At 43.5% G+C, this 24,872-nt stretch overlaps 1 protein-coding gene across 6 annotated transcripts in view; it reads right to left on the reverse strand.

Moving 5' to 3' along the window:
* The window catches only part of ABCB11 (ATP binding cassette subfamily B member 11), a 74,642-nt gene that overhangs the window by 35,771 nt on the left and 13,999 nt on the right, over positions 1-24,872 (reverse strand). For all 6 annotated transcript variants that reach the window (XM_065561801.1, XM_065561802.1, XM_065561804.1 and 3 more), the window contains 10 exons: positions 23,111-23,198; positions 21,675-21,808; positions 18,708-18,879; positions 16,280-16,404; positions 14,128-14,302; positions 10,895-11,008; positions 9,867-9,977; positions 6,713-6,838; positions 4,570-4,773; positions 891-1,061 (listed from right to left, as the gene is read on the reverse strand). In XM_065561801.1, coding sequence (XP_065417873.1) covers positions 891-1,061; positions 4,570-4,773; positions 6,713-6,838; positions 9,867-9,977; positions 10,895-11,008; positions 14,128-14,302; positions 16,280-16,404; positions 18,708-18,879; positions 21,675-21,808; positions 23,111-23,198 — 1,420 coding nt within the window. The remainder of the gene's footprint in view (positions 1-890; positions 1,062-4,569; positions 4,774-6,712; positions 6,839-9,866; positions 9,978-10,894; positions 11,009-14,127; positions 14,303-16,279; positions 16,405-18,707; positions 18,880-21,674; positions 21,809-23,110; positions 23,199-24,872) is intronic.

Here is a 24,872-nt window from a genome sequence, read left to right on the forward strand (position 1 = left end):
GAATGCACCATTCCCACAGACACATTGTTTCCTGACCTAATAAAGGGGACAGAGAACATTTGTCTGTTCAGATAATCCATTGCAACCATGTTGTTTGTGAGAAGAAATGCCATTTGGTCTGTGAAAGAAATCCCTAAGTGTATGTGAAGTTTCCTGAGACCGCTATAGGCCATGAACCACTGCGGATATTCAGGGACCCCTTCAGCACAGCAGACCTTGGACTTGAAGCAACCAAGTCTGAAAATGTTGGTCTCTGTTTACAAAAATATATCACAGTTTGTTCATGGTAAAATGGTATTTATATTCACAATGAATAGCAAAACTACTTAAAATCTGAGTTATTTTACTTTGCTACAAATGTTAAGTTAGAGCCATTTTGCCAAAATTTTTATCACATTGCATGAATTTTTCATTCATAAATGGACCCCCCCAAGATCAAGCTGATTTCTGAAGAAAAAAATAGGATCATTTCTGAGCAAAAGGTGCTTTTTACATATAAGCTCAAAATAAGAATGTTCACATTTTGATTCCAAAATAGTCATCAGTTGAAATCCGTAGAAAAGCTACATTATGGACTTTCATATTGCTAGACTGTGCATAATGACTAACATCTCTCATTTATATAAAATCATTCTTATTGTGTATAATTTCAAATGCCCACTTTGGAACTTTAATGTAAAGAATTAATAGAACTTTTATCAACAGCTCTACAGATTTTTTTTAATGTTTCAGCTAGAATGAAAATGTTAACAGCAATTCTCTGTCACTGCTGAGATTCTTAAAAAAAGGTCAAACAATAATTTATAACAGTACAAAAGTATCTTCCACACAATGCTTTGAAAATGTATTTCTGTCCCGTTAATAATGACCACTGATATAAAATAGCAAACCTTATGAAGTGCTTCTTGGACAATAGCTTCACTTTCATTGTCCAATGCTGATGTGGCCATATCTAGTAGCAGGATTTTAGGGTTTCGGACAAGGGCTCGAGCAATAGCTATCCTTTGTTTCTGACCTCCACTCATCTGGCCTCCACCCTCTCCAACAAGGGTGTCAAATTGCTGGGTAGAAGAGAAAAATTGAATAAATAACAAAGAATTCTATTCTGTTCACATTGACATCAATAGTAAAAATCTCTCATAGATTTCCATGGGAGCAGGCCCAAAATGAATAACAACCTTTGGAAGACAAGTACAATGTGTTAGGGTTCTAGATCCTTCATAGAGCTGTAGAGCAGACTCCTCCATGTTTAACAAACCCTTTCTTCCCAAACTGGGCTTCTCATGTGTGCCAGTCCCAAACCAAACTTATATACTTAAATAAAACTTAAGGTTCATTTTGACCCAGTATAATTCAATCAGCAAGAACTGCACCATGGATGAAAATTACTCATTTCTCCCTCCCCATTGGGCAGCTCACCAGCTAACATTCCAGCAGTTTGGGCTTGTCTGTAGATGGAAGGGACTCATGTGGCCTTAGATGACTGATCACTGTAGTGTAGCAATGTCAGGCACACTATTTAGTCCAGGTCAGGATTTAGGTGACTGCACACCTTGTGTGAAGTTAGTTTGGGAGCTAGAGAGCCAAATATGGCCTTGTCTATGTCCTATAGTCCCAGTATAGAATCTCCATATATTCACTTATAACCAAATTCTGCCTTTTCTCTACTGGCAAGGACACTGCAAGCTATGTGTGTATTACAGGCCTTCTAACGTGGCCTATCTACTTCACCTGGGAACCTAGGAAAGGGGCTTGGGATGATAAAATGTATGCCTCTGGGCAAATTAATTGTATTTTAACCCTGTCCAGGAATCCGTTTAGGCCAGTCAGATACTTAAATAATATCCCGAGAGACTAAAATGCCAATTAATATGAGCTGGGGGCACAGAGGTTACTGGGCCTGACAAACCAACATCTATAGGAGGTTGGGGTTCAGGGGGTGGGGAACCTCCATATGCCAGATGGTATTAATATACGGGGGTGGGGAGCTGGAAGTTTCTTCATAGACTATTCAAAAACACATTTAGGTGAGTGGGAGGACTGGATCCTAACTAGCTTTTTGCCTGGGCAGAAACAGACCTGGGAAGTGTGAAAATCTGCCTTTCCTCTCTTTGATGTATTGATTATTACCATATAGTTCTAGATTTTCCCTGTTACTGAATGTTCTGTGTATGTTTCTTGGGGAGTGTATTCATCTTTGCTCCCAAATGTGGCCAAATACATGTAGCACCCTTGATTTAGTCACTTCAAAGGAATGTCTATAACTCTATTGTTCTGATTCATTCTATGCTTTCTCCCCATCCATTTGAGTACCGAACAGGTTGCACATAGAATCACAGAACTGTAGGGCTGGAAGGGCTCTCAAAAGGTCATCTAGTCTAGCCCCCCTTTTCCCTGATGAGGCAAGACCAACTATACCTAGACCATCCCTTACAGGTGTTTGCCTTATCTGTTCTTTAAAACCTCCAGTTATGGGGATTTCACAACCTTCCTTGGAAGCCTGTTCAAGAGCTTAACTATCCTTATAGTTAGAAAGTTTTACTACTGTCTAACCTAAATCTCCCTTGCTGCAGTTTAAGCCCATCACTTTTTGTACTACCTTCAGTGGACATGGAGAACAATTGATCAGTGTCCTTTTCATAACAGCCCTTAAGATATTTGCAGACTTGCTATCAGGTCCCTCCTCACAGGGCCGGTGCAACCATTTAGGCGACCTAGGCGGTTGCATAGGGCGCTAGGATTTGGGGGGCGCCATTTTCTTCGGCAGCGACCGTGGCAGCCAGATCTTCGGCTGCCCCGGTTGCCACCGGCATTTAGGCGGAGGGAGCTGGGGCAGTGGAGTGGGGGGGGGGGCGGCAGGGGAACTCCCCGTCCCAGCTCACCCCTGCCCCGCCTCCTTCCCGAGCACGCCGTGACTGCTTCACTTCTCCCACCTCCCAGGCTTGCAGCGCCTAAGCTGATTGGCGCCGCAAGCCTGGGAGGCGGGAGAAGTGAAGCAGCCACGGCGTGCTCGGGGAGGAGGTGGGGCAGGGGTGAGCCTCAGGGCGGGGGGCGGAGCTGCCACGGGGGGGCGCCTCAGGGCGGGGGCTCGGGGACGGGGGGGGGGGTGCAAGGTGGAAGTTTCACCTAGGGCGCGAAACATCCTTCCACCAGCCCTGCCTCCTCAGTTTTCTTTTTCTCAAGACTAAACATGCCCAGTGTTTTCAACCTCTCCTCAGAGGTCAGGTTTTCTAAAACTTTTATAATTTTCATTGCTTTCCTCTGGACGCTGTCCAATTTGGTCACATCTTTAATAAAACATGGTGCCCATAACTGGACACAGTACTGCTTCTGAGGCCTTGCCAGAACCGAATTGAGCAACACAGTTGCCTGCCATGCCATACATACAACACTCCTGTTAATACATCCCACAATGATATTAGCCTTTTTTTGCAACTGCATCATATTGTTGATTCATATTCAATTTGTGATCCACTATAACCCCCAAATCCTTTCAGCAGTACTATTGTCTAACCAGTTATTCTCCATTTTGTGATTGTGAATTTGATTTTTAATTCTTAAATGTAGTTAGAATCATAGAAGATTAGGTTTTGAAGAGAGCTCAGGAGGTCATCCAGTCCAACCCCCTGCTCAAAGTAGGACCAACACCAACTAAATCATCCCAGCCAGGGCTTTGTCAAGCCGGGCCTTAAAAACCTCTAAGGATGGAGATTCCACCACCTCCCTAGGTAACCCATTCCAGTGCTTCACCACCCTCCTAGTGAAATAGTGTTCCCTAATATCCAACCTAGACCTCCCCCACTGCAACTTGAGACTATTGCTCCTTCGCACTTGTCTATATTGAATTTCATCTAGTTGATTTCAGACCAATTCTCCTATTTGTTAAGGTTGTTTTGAATTCTAATCCTGTCCACCAAAGTGCTTGCAACCCCTCCCGGCTTGGTGTCATCCACAAATTGTATAAGCATACTCTCCACTCCATTATCCAAGTCATTCATGAAAATATTGAATAGCACCAGATGCAGGACTGAGCCCTGCAGGACCCAATTAAATACCTTTCCCCAGTTTGACAATGAACCATTCATAACTACTTTTTTAGTATGATCTTTCAACCAGTTTTGCACCCACATTATAGTAATTTTATCCAGACCACATTTCCCTAGTTTGCTTATAAGAATGTCATGTGGGACTGCGTCAAAAGCCTTACTAAAAATCAAAATATATCACGTTCACTGCTTGCCCCCCATCCACTATGCCAATAGCACTGTCAAAGAAGGCAATTAGGTTGGTTTGGCATGATTTGTTCTTCACAAATCCATTGTTCGCTATCACCCTATTATCCTATAGGTGGTTACAAATTGATTGTTTAATCATTTGTTCCAATATCTTTCCAGGTATCAAAGTTAAGCTGACTGGTCTATAATCCTTGGGTCCTCTTTTTTCCCTTTTTGAAAGATAGTAGTTTGTTTGCCATTCTCCAGTCCTGGTCCTGGTTGCAGAGGGAAAGGAAGAGGAATTTGTTCACTATTCATCAAGTTCTGATGAAATACTTTAACAGGCAAAATTTACCAGTGGCAGATCCATGATAAAGTTGTAGGCGTTGGCTTCCTTGGCTGCTTTGATGATGTCTTCCATACTAGCATCATCACGGCCATAGCGAATGTTCTCTGCAATTGTGGTAGCAAACAGGACTGGTTCTTGCTCAACAATACCAATCAGTGAGCGCAGCCACTGAATGTTAAGGGAGCGAATGTCATGGCCATCAAGGGTAACCTACAGAAGAACACCAGTTAAAAGTAGAAAAGCAGCTGATCTCACAGTGCTGTAACTCTACAGCCTCAAACAGAGTTACTCCAGAGTCATTCAGGTACAAGAGAGCTCAAAACCAGCCTTGGACAACAGACTATAGATTTGGACTACAGACTATAGATTCAAAAATAAAACTATAAAAAGAAATAATGAGAATACTGGGCTCAACCCAGCAAGAAGATGACTGCTTCCCACCCCCCAGTGAAGTAAACAATTATGTTTGCTATACTGTATCATATAAATCTTTAATCAAGATTGGATGTTTTTCCAAAAATATGCTCAAATGGAAATTAATGCAGGGAAATCCTATGACCAGACTTTATGATCACAGTGGTCCCCTCTGGCTTTATAATCCATTAATCTACGAAAATCTAAAGATAAATCGCTTCCCATTAAAAATTTCACATTTGACTTTTCATCCTAATTCAGAATGAATTTTTTTTCCAAAACTGACATTTTAGTTCATTTGCCTCAGTTTCTTATACCTACATCTCAGGGGTTGGTTATGAGAACTAATCCGTGTTTGTAATAGAGCTGGTGGAAAGATTTCAACTGATTTGGTTTTGGGATGAGAAATGGACTTTAGAAAATAGAAATCTTTGCAAAATAAAAAGGATTTTTAAAAAATGTTCAGGTTGTTTTTTTACAAAACTGGAAAATGAAAATTTAGGGGTTTATTGTTTGTATTTCAGTTCTATATTCCCCCCTCATTTTCCTTCTCCCCCTCCTTTCTTCACTGGCAAAACAGAAGAAGGGAAAATAAGGGGGAAAGGGAAATAAAGGGAGGGGAAAAGGAACAATGAAAACTAAAAAAAATGTGAAAAGGAAAATGTTCAAAACCAGACATTTTTGATAAAAACGTTCACAAAAATAACTGAACAATCATAAATTCATTCTCTATTAGCATAACTAGGACATGAGGAAATTATGGAAAGATCACCATAATATGACTTAGTGAGAATTTGTTTATACTTCACTCATCCTTTGACTCTTTTACGTTCAGTTACAGAGCACCATTTATGTGATTTATACAATTAAGCCAAATGTTAATGAAATAAGAATGTTTATATATTAAATATTTCTGCTGTTGGTAATAAGACATAGCCAATCCATTCATCATATACTGTAGCAGTATTATAGGTAAAGCTATGTTTTTTTTCATAGAGGTCATGGAAGTCACGGATTCCGTGACTTCCAGTGACCTCCGTGACTTCAGCCCGCAGTGGCTGGGAGCTGCAGGGCGTCGGGGGGACCCTGGAGCTCCTGGCCGCCATGGGCATGGGGGAACCTCAGAGCACCGAGCCCCCACAGGCGGTGGGGATCTCCAGAGCTCCCAGTGGCCCCCCACAGTTGCCCAGCCACTAAGGGCAGCGTGGGGACCCCACTGCTGAGCTCCCCATTTTGTCATGGGTATTTTTAGTAAAAGTCACGGACAGATAATCAGCTTCCATGAATTTTTCTTGAGACCTGTCCGTGACTTTTACTAAAAATATCTGTGACTAAATCTTAGCCTTAATTATAGGATAATGATTAAGTGCTCAAGACTACATTTCTCAGGATTTAAAACTGTTTGTCACTTCTGGATTCCCTATCCTAAAAACGACCTTTATATACATAAGTGCAGTTCTCATTGAAGCTTAGCATTTAATTCTTATTTTGTAGGGAAACCACTTTTGTCCTCACTAAAAACTTCTTTTCTTTCCCATAAATATTGCTGATTGTATCATTCAGGAGACTCCAGAACAGAACTAAACAAAGCATCCTGCTCATTTCCTCAGTCACTGTTTCTTGGAATGGATTTTTTAAAAAAATCCAGAATCCTGCTTCCCAACTTTGAGTAAAAACGATGATACCCTTCAAAGTGAATAAGGTTAGAGAAACCTTGCTGGAGTGAGACACTTACCATGCCTTCGGTAGGGTCATAGAACCGCTGAATGAGCTGCACTGTGGTGCTTTTTCCAGCTCCACTGGGTCCAACAAAAGCAGTTGTCTCCCCTGATTTAATAACCATGCTAAGATTATCCAAAATCTGAAAGCACAAGAGAGACCATCCATTGTAACTACAAAATTCCTGAAGCCAAGCAGATGGACTGGAAATCATCATGTTTTGCTTTCATCTTAAATGAAGAGGGGAAAAGAGAACCAAAGGATTTTTAAATAAACTGAAAAGCTTGATATTAGAGTTCGTTAAGAGCATTATTTTCCATGAAGGATATACAGGGAAATTCTGATTTTTGTTGGTTATGTCTGATTCCCACTGAAATGAAGACGAGTTGGATACATCCTAGGGGATAATTTAGCTCTAATACCTTTTGACAAATACTGCATATGTATTATGAGTACCTGCTAAAATCTACATGTTATGTTTGCACCAAAGACATTGTATAGAATAATATGATACTTAATATGCTGCTGTGTCTAGAAGTGGCTGCATTTATTTGTTTGCCCAATAATACTCTTTTCAAGCAGACCTTGTCACAGCAGCAGTGAAGCAAGAGGACATACAGCCAGTGTTTGTTTCCCTCTTCCTAGCACTTTACAATATAATGCACTGCACTTCCCCAGGACAATGGAAGAATTAAATTATAAAATCTCTTCACTCATTTTGTTTTACTACCTATCCTATTTTTGCATAAATTTATAGAACTGTATAATTGATTATGGAGCTCTGAAAAATAAAAGGAATTCAATAAAAAGTGGAAACGTGGACAAATTGCTAAGGAGAAGTACAAAAGAACAGCACAAGCTTCTAGGGGCAAAATCAGAAAGGCTAAGGCACAAAGTGAGTTACACGTAGCAGGGGACATACAAGGTAATAAGAAGAGATTCTTTAAGTATATTAGGAGCAAGACAGCAAGAAGAAGGAAAGTGTAGGTCCTCTATTTAGCAAGGAAGGAGATCTAATAACTGACGGTGTCAAGAAGGCTGGAGTGTTTACTGCCTATTTTACTTCAGTTTTCACTAAAAAGCTTAATGATGGACAGATAATAGTTAATATTAATTGCGCTGAGTAATTAATATTAACAGCAAGGGGGAAGGATGCAAGACAGAATAGGGAAAGAACAGGTTAAAGACTATTTAGATAAATTAGATATAATCCAATCAGCAGGGTATGATGAAATTCAACTTCCGTACTTAAAGAACTAACTGAAGTAATCCCGGAACAATTAGCAATTATCTTTGAGCACTCATGGACAATGGGTGAGTTCTGGAGAAAGGCACACATAGAGCAACCTTTCAAAAGGGGATAAAGAGGACCTGTGGAATTATTGACCAGCCAGTCTAACTTCAATATTTGGAAAGATAGTGGAACAAATGATTAAACAATCCATTTGTAAGCACCTTGAGGATAATAGGGTTATAAGGAATAGCCAGCATGTATTTGTCAAGAACAAATCATACTAAACCTACCTAATTTCCTTCATTGACAGGGTTAATGGCCTAGTGAATGGGAGGAAGTGGTGGACATGATATATCTTGACTTTTAGTAAAGCTTTTGACACACATGACATTCTCATAAGTAAACTACAGAAATGTGGTTTAGATTTCCATACCATAAGATGGGCGCAAAACTGGTTGGAAGACCATACTTGAAGAGTAGTTATCAATTGTTCACTGTCAATGTGGGGGAGGTATCTAGCAGGGTCCTGGAGGGGTCAGTCCTGGGTCCAGTACTATTCAATATTTTCACGAATGACTTGGATAATGGAGTGGAGACTATGCTTATAAAATTTACGGATCACACCAAGCTGGGAGGGGTTGCAAGCACTTTGAATGACAGGATAGAATTCAAAACAACCTTGACAAATAGGAGAATTGGTCTAAAATCAGCAAGATCAAATTCAATATAGACAAGTACAAAGTCTACATTTAGGAAACAAAAATTAAATGCACAACCACAAGATGGAGAATAACTGTTTTAACAATGGTACTGCAGAAAGGCTCTGGGGGTTATATTTGTAAATCACAAATTGAATGCAAATCAGCAATGTGATGCAGTTGCAAAAAGGGCTAATATCATTATGGGATGTATTAACAGGAATGTTGTCTGTATGACACGGGAGGCAACCATCTCGCTCTATTCAGTTCTGGTGATGCCTCACCAGATGTGGCCAAATTGGACAGAGTCCAGAGGAAAGCAATGAAAATTATAAAAGTTTTAGAAAACCTGACCTCTGAGGAAAGGTTAAAAACACTGGGCATGTTTAGTCTTGAGAAAAGAAGACTGAGGGGGGACCTGATAGCAAGCCTTTGCCAGAGGATGTTGTGAAGGCCAAGACTATAACAGGGTTCAAAAAAGAACTAGATAAATTCATGGACAATAGGTGCATCAATGGCTATTAGCCAGGATAGGCAGGGATGGTGTCCCCAGCCTTTGTTTGCCTGAAGCTGGGAATGGGCGACAGGGGTTGGATCACTTGATGAGTACCTGTTCTGTTTATTCCCTTGGGGGCACTTGGCAATTGTCCACTGTTGGAAGACAGGACGCTGCGCTAGATGGACCTTTGGTCTGACCCAGTATGGCCATTCTTATGTTCTTATGTCTGCACATATGTTAAGGGCTGTTATGAAGAGGACACTGATCAATTGTTCTCAATGTCCACTGATGGTAGGACAAGAAGTAATGGGCTTAATCTGCAGCAAGGGAGATTTAGGATAGCTGTAAGGAAAAACTTTCTAACTATAAGGATAGTTTAGCTCTGGAATAAGCGTCCAAGGGAGGTTGTGGAATCCCCATCATTGGTGGTTTTTAAGAACAGGATGAACAAACACCTGTCAGTGATGGTCTAAGGGAGGGAAGCAGTATGCAGATAAACCCAACTGAATTTTTGTGAGCTTATAGTCTACAGAAAAGAATTCTCATAGATGTGCTGGAAATGAAAACTACACAACTTCTAACACTGTTGACACCAAAATAATTAATTGCCTACTTTTAAACAAAGGGCTTGTGCTTTTGGAAAGTAAGCTCTAACATAGGAGTTTACAGATTACTGGCATAACAGCATATTCTATTTAGTTACAGTAAATTAGCCAAAAGAGGAATGATGAATAATCACCTTTACTTCTGGCCTGGATGGGTAATGGAATGTTACATTATGGAATTCAATGTCACCTCTTATTTTATCCAGCTTGTAGCCCTCTTCTGACATGCAGTCAATAGTAGGTTTCTAGAGTAGAATTTGTCATGTTATTTATTTGGTGTTAAACAACCGAGACTTTGCTGCAGTAGATGCAGTATTCCGTCCAACATACAAAACAATGACATTTCAGTTTGAACAGCTCTGGGCTGTACTCCAAAGCCATACAGACTCTGCTACAGGAGCATAAGACTCTAAGCTAAAGTGACAATGTGGTTGTCACTGGTGAGGAAAGTTGGGAAGAGAAATGACTTCTGCAGGGGGCACACAGCCATCTCTCTCAGTCTGTTACGTTACATCACTGGGGATAATCCATTAGAAAGTCTGGGTGTGTGTCATGGCAAAGCATAAGAAATATTGTGGCTTTGTCATGGTAAAAAAATTCAAGGAAAAGTCACAGCACACAATGGTATAATTATGAGTAAGTTCGCTTTCTATTAGAATCATGTTAAATAACATATAAAGATAGCATAACAACAATTAAAAACACAAACTTCTGTTCTCATCTAAAACACACAGATGGGCTTTGGGAGACAGAGCCTCAGCTGGTGCAAGGCTGCATAGTCCATTGACATCAATGGTGCTATATCCATTTACATCAGCTGGAGATTTGGTGTTTCCTGGAGCTTGGCTACAGTATGAATATTAAGACCTTCTTCTGAGCCTTTAGCCTTAATTCATAGCTGATCATTAGCTGCACTTATGAGACCTGAGCATGAAATATCAGTGTTTGGTAAAAACTGGAATATTCATAAACAAAACATTTAAAGATGTCGATTCAATGCCCTCTTTATAAATTGCAGCTAGGTCTTTTTCTTGTGCAGTCAGCTGTTTCTTAATTACCCTCATTTTTCTCATTTACACTGCCAATAAAAGCCTACCCTGCACGGGGTTTATTTAACTATTTTTCACAGCAAACTGACAGAGCTTAGGAATTCCGTACTTACCTTATCTATCGTCTCAAAGATGTTTGTTGCAGCCCCGCGGCCAGTGGCGAAAGCCTCCAAACAAGGAGAAGCCTGACCAAGACTTAAAGCACCTATTAAGACTCCAAAGAAAACCTGAAAAAACATGGGAAGACATTAACTGCTTTACATTAATTTTTTTCTTAGAGCTTAGAAAGCAACCTGGTACCACCCAGGTGGTAACTAGATAAGGACTGAGCCTTCTGGACATGTTTGGGGCCAGCAAGCAGGATTGATGCTCCAATGCTTGAAAACATATAGGACAGCATGGTGATGTGCCCTCTGTATTTGGAGTTTCAAATGCATCGCGTTACTTGGTATTATGCTCAATCAGCAGCTTTAAAATACTGTTTGGTTGAAGTACTGTTGCTGTTAATGTGGGACCGATGGCTGTATATCTATCACACCTGCAAACCTTGCTACAAAGGCAGGTTCCTGCCTCTGAGAGGATTCCCCCCCTACATAGAAGGGCCCACAGCAATAGTGCCTATGCCATTAGAACCCATACTCCACCTGCCAGTGCTTGAACTGAGCAAGTGTGGGATGGGACAACGGCAGGCCCGTTTGGTAGAATGCTGTATCACTTCATAGCTACTGTATTTGTGGAAGCCGCAGCTCCACTCCTCCAGCATACCCACATTCCTCCTCTGGTTTTGCAATGCATGCTGTTGCAGCAGCTCACCCCAGCCCTACCCAATGAGAGTGTTCTTCCCCAATCCTAGCCAAGAACCCCAAGAAGGAATCACTTGCTGATCACCCCTTTCTGAAAATCCAAGGATCATGTCCTTTTGCGCTAAGTCACGGTAGCATGAGAGGAGATCTGACATGGGATCCGAAGAAAGGCCGTGTTTCTTGTGCAGCATCACTAGAGACCTCAGCCAGCAGGGGCGAACACCAGTGGGCTGAAAACACTGCACTCCAAGAGCCCAACAGGACCTGGCAGGGAAGCTGGGGAGGAGGCTAGAATGCTGAAAGCATTTGCCAGAACTTGTCTTCATTGGGAGCTGTGAGTGCTCAGTCCCTCTGAAAATCAAACCACTTTTATTAAGGTGCATAAATCTACGTTTATGTGCCTAACTGTAGGCACCCAAGTCTGAAAGTGTTGGTCATTGTAATCAGGGGTGGGGAACTCAAAGAATAGGACTCTGGAGGACAGAGATCATAAGAACAGCCATAATGGGTCAGACCAGAGGCCCATCTAGCCCAGTATTCTGTCTTCTGACAGTGGCCAATGCCAGGTGCCCCAGAGGGAATGAACAGAACAGGTAATCATCAAGTGATCCATCCCCTGTCGCCCATTCCCAGCTTCTGGCAAATAGAAGCTAGGGACACCATCCCTGAACATCCTGGCTAATATCCATTGATGGACCTATCCTCCATGAATCTATCTAGTTCTTTTTTGAACCCTGTTATAGTCTTGGCCTTCACAACATCCTCTGGCAAAGAGTTCCACAGGTTGACTGTGAGTTGTGTGAAGAAATACTTTTTTGTTTGTTTTAAACCTGCTACCTATTAATTTCATTTGGTGACCCCTAGTTCTTGTATTATGAGAAGGAGTAAATAACACTTCCTTATTTACTTTCTCCACACCAGTCATGATTTTATAGACCTCTATCATATTCCCCCTTAGTCGTCTCTTTTCCAGGATGAAAAGGCCCCCTCTCATTAATCTCTCCTCATACAGAAGCTGTTCCATACCCGTAATAATTTTTGTTGCCCTTTTCTGAACCTTTTCAAATTCCAATATATCTTTTTTGAGATGGGGTGATCACATCTGCATGCAGTATTTAAGATGTGGGTGTACCATGGATTTATATAAAGGCAATATGATATTTTCGGTCATATTATCTATCCCTTTCTTAAGGATCAAGGAAGGGGGAAGGCTTCTTCATTACGTTGCTGCTTTTATTTCAAGGAACTGGGCAGTAATATATTCTATGTAATATTAACCTAGTACGTGTTCTTCCTATTGCTACAGTACAAATTGCCCTCATTAGAATTAAACTTTTGTTTAGAACTTATTTTGATGTATGCTGTCCCTTCTTGGTTATGTGGTAGCTTGATGTAGCAGATAATGAATATGCCCTTTGATTTTGGCCCATCTTTTTGCTCTGTTATGACTGATCTGCTTGGAAACAATTAAAAAATGTGAAAAGGATTATGTGTAACCATTTACATTAGTTTGGTGATGTCTGTGGAATTCTGCAAGAAGCAGTCAAGGACTCAGCTAGCCTTCTGAGAACAGCAGACAGGCATGTGTAAAGGAGAGGCTGGCAGGGTGTGGCAGGTAAACTCGATTGCCAGGGGAAAATAAAAAATACACAGGGGCAGATTCTCCTCTCATTCACACTATTATAAATCAAGACTGAACTCATCCACTGAACTCATCCAAGCTACACTCCTGTAAAATCAGAGTAAGCAAGAGGGAACCAGGCCCAATGGTTTTGATTATAACAAGGGAAAGAATTGCTTGGTTAACCCTTGCTGAATTAATTGGGTGGGTGTTCAGCACAACCTCTCAGGGACCCGGAAAGGAATATTTGGAGACTGGGTGTATATGTTTAGAGTGCTAAGTGAGAAATTTGAAGCAAAAGAAAGATGATTGACAACTCAGAAAAGAAGGCGGCACTGGAGATATTCCCTTCCAATGTTGGCCGCAGTTTGTCAGTTCCCTGCTGGCTGCCATTTACCAGTTGGGAATGTGGAACTACAGTTATTGGGTGCAAGTCAAGGAAATCTCTGGTGGGCTTTATCACTGCACTGACTTGTTAGTGGCAAGTGCAATTTCAGGTTGTTCCATCTGAGGGCCATCTGCCAGCAGTAGAGAATAATTAAAATATCTAAGGATTCAGGTTCCATAACATTTAAACTACTTGTCTCTAGAACAGCCATTCTACTTCACCTAACAGCTTCCAGAGCTGCATAAAAGTTGGTACAATGTGCTTCCAGCACACCACTGGAAGAACCAGAGTTTGAACTTTACAAACAGAAATAGCAGCTGAATCCTGGAGTAGTGGAGAAGAAGGTTCAGGGAAAAAATAGGGTGATTTGCCATTTTATATTTGGCAACTAAATACGAGAGCAAAGAGCAGAAAAGAAAAGCATGGTCAGACAGCAGTCACCACTCTGAAAGCTAGGTGATAACTAATGTACATGTTCAGGGACAGTTCTGAAAAACTATCAGATATGAAAGGAGCAAGTATTATAATCAGTACCTGCAAGAGAGTCCCAGGTGAATACTCATCTTCTTCAAGGACAAGTTTTGAGCCATACCAAAAGGCTAATGCATAACACAGGAAGATTATGAACCAGATGTAACCAGTGAAGAATCCCATGATCATTCCTTTTCTAATTCCCCAGCGCTGGGCAAACACTAGGTTTTTATCATATCTAAGGAAAAAATAAAAATGAAAGTGGACGAAGTGCATTTAACAGAAAATTAGGATGAATAAAGACCAGTACAATGAGGCTGTTTCATGGAGTGATGTTCCTTCAGTAATACAGTGGATACCATTAAAAATATAGCATTTACAACTCTCCAGTAAGGGCCCCGTGCTGCTCTCACTGAAATTAACTGCAAAGATGCTAATGATTCCAATGGCTGTAGTAGCAACCTCAGACATTAAAATTGTAGACTGTCCTATTATAAGTATAGGAAAATATCAGAATTACTGCAACTACCTGCCCAAAAGAATTTGTGTTGTTCTGACGTAGGAGAAGTTTTGGATAATTTGTGACAGATCTGCAACCATGCTGTATTTTAAATTAGTTTAAAAGAGAATTGCAGTATAATACCATCAACTCACTATATCTAATTACAAAGAGTAAATCATTGAAAAAAAATATAAATAATCAAGTTAAACAGGAATCTGCCATCTTGGCAGTCTGATGATGCTTGAAATGCATCTAAGACAAGCAGTTGACACCAAGGTTCTATTAATGTTTAGGGTGGTTTGTTGTTGTTATTGTTAAAGAGAATGGTGAGGTTAAAAATCGTACATTTAAAAAAAATGTCTTTACTAGACCTGGGTGAATAAGGGGAAAAAACTGTTCATAAATATTTTGGCAACTTCTAAATAAAATTTTGTTTTGACTGTTCATTACATTCCATAAGCTAAGGTATATTTATACAGATATTTTCAGAAAGCAAATTTTGGTGACTAATAACACTTCACATTATTAACATGAAGGATTTTTTTAAAAATCTAATTTACTTTTAAGTATTTATACTGTTCATTTACTATTTGTAGTTTTCCCAATTTAGTCAACAAAAATAGGCTAGTCAGTTTCACAAGAGCTTGTAATCAATTCCCCTTTCCCTTTCTCAGGCGCCATAATGCTAAATTTGGCTTGCAAGCAATGTAAGAAATGTATGTATGTGTTTTCAGATACATTCCTTACATCATTTGCAACCCACATAGAATTTTTTAAAAAAATCATGGAATCATTTCTATTGGGTCTTCAGCAAAAACCTTTATTTTGGAGCACATTGAGCTGAGCATCCTTGATTTTTTTAAATAATGGCTCATATCTGCTGTGGATCACTTGTTAATTTCTAAACAATTATATAATGTACCTTACAGTACTTCAATCAATCTGCTGCCTTTTTCACATATTCAAATACTGAGTTTCCAGTCTTTCAAACAGGCTGCATTTCCTTCAAGTCATTTCTCATTGAAAGACACCTACTCTACTCCATCTTATGGAGATATTGTAACCGTATTTCTAAAATCTCTTTTGAAAAGCTCATTTTAAAGACAGATATATTCTTATTTTATAAACAGCTGTCTTTAAGTGGGAATGACAACAGGGATAATGGCTGTTGTATTGGCAAATTGGCTTTTGCTATTTAGAGCAATGTGGATTAAACAGTACAGTATGCATCAATATCTAGCCATTTGGAATGCTAATTCAAAGAAATAAAAGAGAGGGGACTGCTGGAAGGGCATTTTCTGCAAGGACCCTGTGGCTGGAACTTGCCCCCCTGCTTGGCTTGAAATAGCCTGCCCTTGATGACTTTCCAGGAACACCGAAAAAGCCACATATTTGCCAGGGTTTGGGGGAAGGCTGAAAGTATGTTCCTGGAGGTGATGGGCAGATGGAAAGGAGTTATTCTGCTGCTGTAATTCACTGGCTGGCTGAGTTATAAGGTGTTAAAGTTTATGATTGCATGATGTTGCTGGCAGGCTGAGTTTATGGGTTAGCTACGTGTATGTTTTTTGAATGCTGTTGGGTGGTCATTATTTTGTAGTTGTCAGACTAATTGCCAGGGCCTGGGAGTTTATGATAACCTTTTTTTTAAAAAAATCAACCTATTGTTTCAATCTAAAGAAATAAGAAAACTCATAGAAATGTGACCAAACAAACCTTTCAATTTCTTTCCTCTCCCCACCAAAAGCAGCCACTGTTCTGATTGATGACAGCACTTCATCAGCCACAGCACCAGCTTTTGCATATGCCTTTAACTCTAGGCCTGTCAGTTTTGCCACAGCCTAAAAAGTCATAAGAAGTATTAGTGGCAAAATATTATCCTGCTCCAGTTTTAGTGCTTACAATACTGTGTTTAACCAATCACGCATTATCAGCAAGCACTCCTCATTGTCAACAATACTAGCCAGACTTTATGTCTCCCCAGTGTACTCTAAGCAGAATTTATAGACCACAGATTTTTATTTTTATGTCCTCAGAAACTTCTGTGTTGTCCTGTTCATGCACAAACCCCCACTAGCATGTGGCCACAATGTACACCTGCACTCTGGGCAGCATGGCCATATCCCATTGCCAACTGCTTTGCTGAATGTGAGAGTCACTGGGGAGAGCAGCTGACAATGAGTGGTTTCACATTCTCCTCCTTCCTTGCTCCTGCATGGCTCTAAGCAGCTCTGGGAAGGGTTAAGCAGAGTTAAGCAGCAAGGGAAGGAGTAACAGAGGATGCCAGCTGGAAGTAGAGAGGAGCAGTGGCTGTAAACTCCAGGTGCCACCCAGTTTCCAGTGCTGAATCACTCTTCAGCTGGGCTGACAATAAGGAGTGGGAAAAAGCAGCAAGCAGCTACTTCAGCGTTTCCCACCTGCTTGTGTATCTGCTCCTGTTGCCATTAGGGTAGCCATAGGAGTAGCTTAAGTACAGGGCTGGCTCTAGCTTTTTTGCTGCCCCAAGCAGAAAAAAAAGCGCCACCCCCCAGCCCTCCGCCAAGCGCCGCGCCGCCCCCAGCCGAGCGCCACCGGAACCCCCCCCAGAGCGCTGCCCCCCACGCCGCCCCTCCGCCGAGCGCCGCGCGCCGGAACCCACCCCCGAGTGCCGAGCCCCGCGACGCCCCCCCCCCCCCCCCGCCGCCGCGCGCCGCAACGCCGGAGCCCGCCCCCGCCCCCTGCCAAGCGCCGCCGGAACCCCCCTCCAGCGCCGCGCCCACGTCGCACCCCCACCGAGCGCCGCGCGCCGGAACCCCCGAGCGCCGAGCCCCGCACTGCGCCGCGCCGCCGGAGCCCGCCCCCACCGGAACCCCCTTCCAGCACCGCGCCCGCGTTGCCCCCTCGCCGAGCCCCGCGCAACCGGAGCCTGCCCCCACAGCGCCGCGCCGCCAGAGCGCCCCCCCCCGCAGAATGCCACAACGCGCTCCCCCCGCCGCCCCTTACCAGGTGCCGCCCCAAGCATCTGCTTGGGTGCCTGGTGCCTGGAGCCGGCCCTGCTTAAGTAGAGACCTCAGCACTCCCTCTTTGTTCCCTTGTGGCAGTCCTTAGCAAAGCCACTGAAGACCAGATGCATGAGCAACGGCAGGTAGAGTGACCAGATAGCAAGTGTGAAAAATCAGGATGGGGGTTGGGGGTAATAGGTGCAACAAAGCACCGAATATCAGTACTGTCCCTAGAAAATCAGGACATCTGGTCACCCTAGTGGCAGGGCAGTTGCAGCGACTCATTTCAGTCTACCCCTTCCACATCCTCTTTTATTCCATGACAGTAATCAGCTGTAGAGCTGCCACAGAGCCCTAAAAGCAGCTTAGGTTTCTCCATTCAGACACTCCTGATAAACTGGACAGCTAGGAGTACAGTGACCCACCAGAGACTAAAAGAATATCCATCAGATAGTGGAGAGATGGAAACACCATGGGACAAGCTTGGAGAGGGTGGCCCAGATATCAGGGAGACCTGGTTTGTGGAGAAAACAGAGAGAAAGGGGGGCCAGAAAGAGATGGGGCGAGGGATCCAGCAAGTGGGAGAGACAGTGAGTATATGGAAGAAAAGGGGGGGAAACATTCAATGGACAGAAGAGCAAAATGACAAATGGATAGGAGGGAAATAGAGCAGCCACCACAGAGAAAATGGAGAGCAAGAATAGCCACTCAGAACTTTATGGGTATTTTGGTTTTATGTTTTCATCCTGACTTTCATTTTCTGGCAGAAAAATGGGGAATTGCAACGAGGAAGGTTGCAGAAAAGGAGAAGCTTTAGTTCAATTGCAGTTGGGGTAGTGAAAATGGGGGAGCACGGAAAGGGGCAAACAAGACATGGCACTATACCAGAACTTCCTCCCTCTCACACATATGCACAGTTCAAGCCCCTTGTTGAGGAACTTTCTAAAACATTAGGTATTACAGTGAAAGAAATCTGTTGGCCAGTTTCTGATCTCAGCAACAGCATTGTTAATCCAAAGTCTCTTGAGTCTTGACACAGTTCAGTGGAAGTATTTACACCAGTGCCATTATGATCTGAATCTGGCCCCCAGCCCTATGGTATATTACTATCTCACTCTAAATGATCATCGCATTAAGACATGAATTGCATTAAAATCTCTCACCAAGCCCAGAGTAGCTGCTCCGATCCCAAGTAGTGGGCTGACAGCAATAATAACCATGGTCAGTTTCCAGCCACTAGCAAATCCTAACAGGAATCCACAGATAAAAGTGGTGAAGCGCTGGATAAAGAGTGCTGCTTGATCAGCAATAGCATCATTGATTTTGTTCACATCACTGTAGAGAACAAGAAAAGCAAAGATAGATGAATCTCATTTCCCCTGCATTATAATTCAGAGCTGAATTGGGGCCCTGTAGTGAGTCGGTGTGGCTCCCCTCCTGCCCAGAAGAGGGAGCCCATGTGCAGGCACCAGAGTGGGTGGGACCACCACCGCCTGTCCCCGCCCCCCGGAAGTCAAGGGGCGGGACAGGAAGTATAAAGGCCGTCCGCCAGAGCTCAGTTGGCGGCCAGCCACCACAGGGAGCAGACGTGCGGCCGGGAGCTCCCGGCCAGGAGACCGCCGAAGACCGAGGCCCGGACCCTAGCTGGCCTGAGCTACCCCAGGCACGCTACGAGGAGGAGCCGCCGGAGCCCATCCGCTCCCGTCACTGGGAGAATCCCTGGGAACCCCACCCCACCAACCCTGAGGGTGAGACTGCACCCGAACCCCTCCGCCCCTGCTGCTACCCAGAGGAGCCGCCCGAGGACCGTTGGCCTGACTTCCCGGCAGAGCTACCGGACCTGCCACTGAGCGCTGGCAGAGAGGAGCCCATGCAGATGGACTGGCCCGAGCCCGGCACGACGAACGAGGTAGGCTCTGAGGGGGATCATGGAAGTGGCCCGGGGGTAGCCGACCCCGGTCCGGCTGCAACCGAGTGTGAGCCAATGTCAGTGTGTTGTGGTCTGGATACCCCACTGACCAGCAGCGGCAGTAACCGCTGCTAGGGCCCCGGGCTGGAACGCAGTGGAGTGGGTGGGCCTGCGTTCCCCCCCCTGCCACCCCCGCTCACGGGTGGCAGGCTTCCCCCTCACCCAACGCTCGGCTACAGAAAGCCTAGGCGTGCCTTACCTGAACTGTTTATCCGCTCAGCCCCTGCCAACAAGGGCCTGAGCTTGAACTGGGTTTGCCCTGCCCTGATCCAGGGCCTGGGCTTCTGAACTATTTACTCGCTCAGCCCCTGCAACCAAGGGCCTGAGCTTGAACTGGGTTTGCCCTGCCCTGATCCAGGGCCTGGGCCCCTGAACTGTTTATCCGCTCAGCCCCTGCCAACAAGGGCCTGAGCTTGAACTGGGTTTGCCCCGCCCTGATCCAGGGCCTGGGCTCCTGAACTGTTCATCCGCTCAGCCCCTGTAAACAGGGCTAAACTGTGTGGGCCCCGCCCTGATCTAGGGCCGGGGCTCCCTAGCTAGCTGTCGGTTTTGCTCCGCCCCTGCACCAGGAGGGCCGGAGCTGCTGAGATAACTGTTTATCTGCCCCAACTGTAGTGAGTTGGTGTGGCTCCCCTCCCGCCGGAAGGGTTGAGCCCCGGCAGGACCTATTACAGGCCCTGTAATTTTCCTTGCCCCTATTCTTTCCCACTATCACCACTTTCAGAAACTCTGGGCTGTAGTGAGGAGTTGGTGCAATTCCCCAATGGCAAGAGGTCTGTGTGTGTGAAATCTAAAGAAGGACTTGAGATAACCACTTCCCCCAGGGGCTGAGCATCCTGCCCTTTGTCCCTTAAAATAGACTGCATTGACTCCTTTGGTGTACCAGCCCTTCTCTGTGGGATGATTCGGAGGGAGGACAAGGCCAAGACCCCAACTCTTCCCTCTCTCTCCTAGCCCCTCCCCACCGCTTTTCCAGCTTCATGTTCCCTTGGAGGGGGGACAGAATGGAGCAGGGAGTGTATGAACTGCTATTGTGGGAGGCCCTTGGAAGGCTTCCGGTGCAATCCCTTACCCTTCCCGTGTGACAGATAATGATTATGATGATCTAGCCCTAAAACAACTGCACAGTTTTCAGTAACAATGAACACACAGGTGCATTTCTCCTGTGTAATGCGCTTTCTCAGTGCAGAAGACATTTCTGTCGGATCTTAATATGACTCAGTGGTCACACACTTACGCAGCTCTTGGTTGTCACCTCATGCATGAGAACTGCAAAGCAGTCAACTCATGTCACCCTCAGGAGCAGAGGGCATGAGGTTTGGAATAGCCATAAGATGCAGAACTACTAGCACATTGGTGCATTCAGTAAGATGTTACATTATCTACTGCAAAAATAAACATGTTTGATTTATGAAACATGTTTACAAGTTTGGAAGGTTTCTCTGGAACGTTTTGATGCTGAGTATTCTCTGGGTGCGTGACACAAAGCGGTGCCAAAGATGAGAACTGGCTTACATCAGCGTAGTTGGAAATGCAAAGCTATTTACATCATCTTTTTCCCCTGAAATTCTTCTGGCTCACACACAATTGACCTTGGTCCAGAACTTTACTGGAAGTGACAGGCACCACTATGCAATGGCAAGAGGCAGAAGGGAAAAAAAAGTTCTGCAGTCACAGGAACGTGACAATGACAATGGTTGGAATGTAACTTCCCTGCTCTCTCTGTATGCAGGATTTTTTTATGAATGGGATCCTCAATGTATTGTTTTAGCTCTTTATAAGATTCAGTTCTCCTGTTCTCCAAATGTGGACTGTGGAACTTACAGTAGAATTTAGCTGATAACCTCTCTGACAGTCTATGTATTTATATGGACCCCTGTCACAAGAGTATCTATGTTTTACCTAAGTTAGGAGTCCATAACTGGGGTTTTAAGGTCTCATACAAAGACCATTGAAGTCAATGGGAGTCTTTCCAAAGGCTTGAAGGGGTTTGGATTAGGTCTTTAGAGCCTGATCCAACTTCCAATGAAGTCAATAGGAGATGGCTTAGCCTTTAGTGGACCGAGTCTTCTAAAGTCTTTTATGTACTGCTCATTGTTCACAGCACCTTAGAAACTAAAAAGACATGCACTGTGGCATAGGGTTCTTCTAGATTACTTACTCAGAGATTCGTGTATTCAGTTCTCCGACTGATGTACAGTCAAACCAGCCTATATCCATTCTCATTATTTTCCTGAAATACGCTTTCCTGATTTTCTGAATCTGACGAGCTGCAGACATTATCCAAAAGCAGATCTGGGAAGACAGTAATGAGGATACTGACTTACTGTTAAGAAAACCATTTCCACTCCCACAACTGCAAAAAAGTAACATGGCTAATGATGAGATAACCATTATATTCTAACTACATACATGTGACATCTACTTGATGTACAGCTGCTCGGGAATTTTCATCAGAACCTGGGATTTGGGAGACCCTGCTTCCAGATTCAGAGCAAAGACCCAACTCTGAGGTGAGTGCCCTAATCACTGGGCTATTGGCTATTCTAGAGTGGCTGTCTGTCTGTCACACACACACACACACACACACACACACACACACACACACACACACACACACACACACTCTTTGTATTTTATTTCAGGTCTCAGTTTTGTCCCAATGCAGAATAGGAAAATTTCTGACACCTCCAAAATGTTCATGGGCTGTCCAAGCAGTTGCCTCAATTATAAGAGTTGGAGAGGTAATGCAAGACAACTGACTTTGATGAGGTTGCATGGTTGTCACTGGGGACAAAATTTGGCCATCTATATTTGTATGTAATGTACAGATCACATCACTCACTGCCGAAACAAAGCCAGTGCTAGAGCAGCAACCATTCTGCACCAGCAAAACTCCATGTGCTTTTAGGAGGAAGAGTGAAAAATGGCTTCTCCTGTCGAAAATAACTACTAGAGTATTTTACAGGAATGGTCCAAACCCCAGAGCACATCACACAGGAATAAGCTGTAGTGGGCTGAGCCATTACTTCAGAAAATTCTGGGCCTGATTCTCCTCTTAAACCAATTTTACACTAGTGTATCTCCATAGGCCTCATTGCAGCTACTCCTGGTTTATTCCTATGCAAGTCAGAGGAGAATCAGGTCCTTTATATGGTAGATAGAATGAAATATATAATATCATATTGCTTTAGTCTAAAGACTAAAGAAATAACTTGTCCTCACTGACATTTGGTATGATGCTTTTGACACTTTGAACTTGGCTATGTTAGTCAATTTTTTGTTTCCCTAACCATTGTGGAGCAAACTTTGCATGTGGTGAAACAGAAGCTGCATGCACTAATCTCACACTGCGTGACATTCACCCCTACGCAATGGACCAACATGGGCTTATGCCCTACAATTATCTAGACTCGGGCTGGCCCTCTGCACGGAGGCGAGTTTCACCCAATTAAATTAAGATCTGAAACTCTGCAAGGGCGTATGCCTTCTCCATTACATTGTGCAAAAATATACAGTAAATAGGACCCTTTCTTATGAAACATAACAGTTTAGTGTTTTATATATTGGAAATAACACGGGGAACCAAATACTGACTTGGAGGTATCCTAACACAAGCACCAAACACCCGATTCCTGCATAGTAACTTGCAAATCTGATCATTTCACTTTCAATGTCCAGGAACCTATAAAATAAAATTAGAAGATTAAACAACATTGTTACAAATTTCTGACAGCAAATCTGCTTAACAGTCCACTTAACAGTGATGTTTCAAGGGCATTCCCTGCATTTATTATTCAGGATAATTTAAAATAATGGCACTTTGGTAATTGATTTCTAAAGCTGGCACAACATCACATCTTGGGGATAAGAAGTGGCAAACCTGCTTCTTCTGATATCAGAAATAATGGGGTGTCCCCTAAACTGCTGTTCATTAACAGTCTATTGTTTTCAAGGGGCAGATTGTTTCTGAGCTTAATGCAGATGTGGAGGGGACTGGGAAGTGCAAGGAGTGCTGTGGAGTAGTTTGCAGTGGATGGTTGTGAAACACCACCAGACCTCATGCAATGAAAAGATGCAGGAAAGGATTGTTTTGGGGGAGAGGTGTCCAACATAGTTTCAGTAGATAGTGATCTTCTATAGGACTTCTCTATATGGACAGCGAGTGCCCGGCAGGCTAGTGTGGGGTAAATTCATACCCCAGCTTGCCAAGAACAAAAGTAACTAAAGGCTTATCTACATGAACATTTAGTTCACCACACCAAGCGGGGGTGTGAATTTACCCAACACTAGTCTGCTGTGAACTAACTGTCTATGTGGACCCTGCTGATGTGCACTAAAAGTTCCATAGCTACTCCTGGGGGAATTCAGTGCCACTGCATGTATGCAGAAACATGTCCCCCCTTCCCACCAGATTCTCTTTGTTTTCCCGAACCAGCGCTCACTCACTCCTCCCCGGCAGCACGAGTGTGTCTGTTCAGGCACCCGCACACCCAGTCACTGTGGGGGGTTGGGGGTTGGAAGGGGAGGTGTGGGGATGCCCTGGCTGCCCAGAGATGTTAGTTCCAGTTGGGCGGGAGGGGGGGGGAGAAGGAGGACAACGGAGATGAAAAAAAATAAAATTTAAAATTCTGCATATTATATTTGTCAGCATAACACAATAACATAAGAATATAATCACACCCTTTTCAATTATTTTGGTAATTTATTTCAAAATACTTGTCAGCAAATAATTGAAAGGAGTGTGATTATATTGTGTTATTTTGACAAATAAAATATGTTGAATTTTAAAATATTGTGCACAGAATTTTTAATTTTTTGGCCCAGAATTCCCTCAGGAGTACATAGCATATGTTAATCTATCCCACTTTCAAACAGGACTAGATAAAAGCACAGTAAGGAACAGTCCACATGGCCAGTTAGTTCACAACAGGCTAGTGTGGGTTAGAGTAACACCCCAGCTTGCAGTGAACTAAATGTTCATGCAGACAAGCCCTGCGTTACTTTTTACCAATATAGATGCTGATGTGGTAGCAAAAATCAAACAATGTTCTATAGACAAGTGTGAGGGGTGGGTTGTTGTACCCAATCTGAAATAATCATTTCCTTCAGATCATGTGGAAATACTAAATTAGGGTTACCATATTTTGTGCCTCCAAATGGAGGACACTCCACGGGGCCCTGGCCCCGCCCACGCCCCAACTCCGCCCCCTCCCCAAAGTCTCCGCCCCCTCCCCTGCTTCCCGTGAACATTTGATTCGCGGGAAGCCTGAAGCAGGTAAGGGGGAGTGTGGGGGGAGGAGGCGCGGCCCAGGCTGGCCCCCCAGCGGCTCCAGCCTGGGTTGGCTCGGGACCTGGG

This window comes from Chrysemys picta, chromosome 11 (assembly GCF_011386835.1).
Source record: "Chrysemys picta bellii isolate R12L10 chromosome 11, ASM1138683v2, whole genome shotgun sequence".
NCBI classification, from domain to species: Eukaryota; Metazoa; Chordata; order Testudines; family Emydidae; genus Chrysemys; species Chrysemys picta.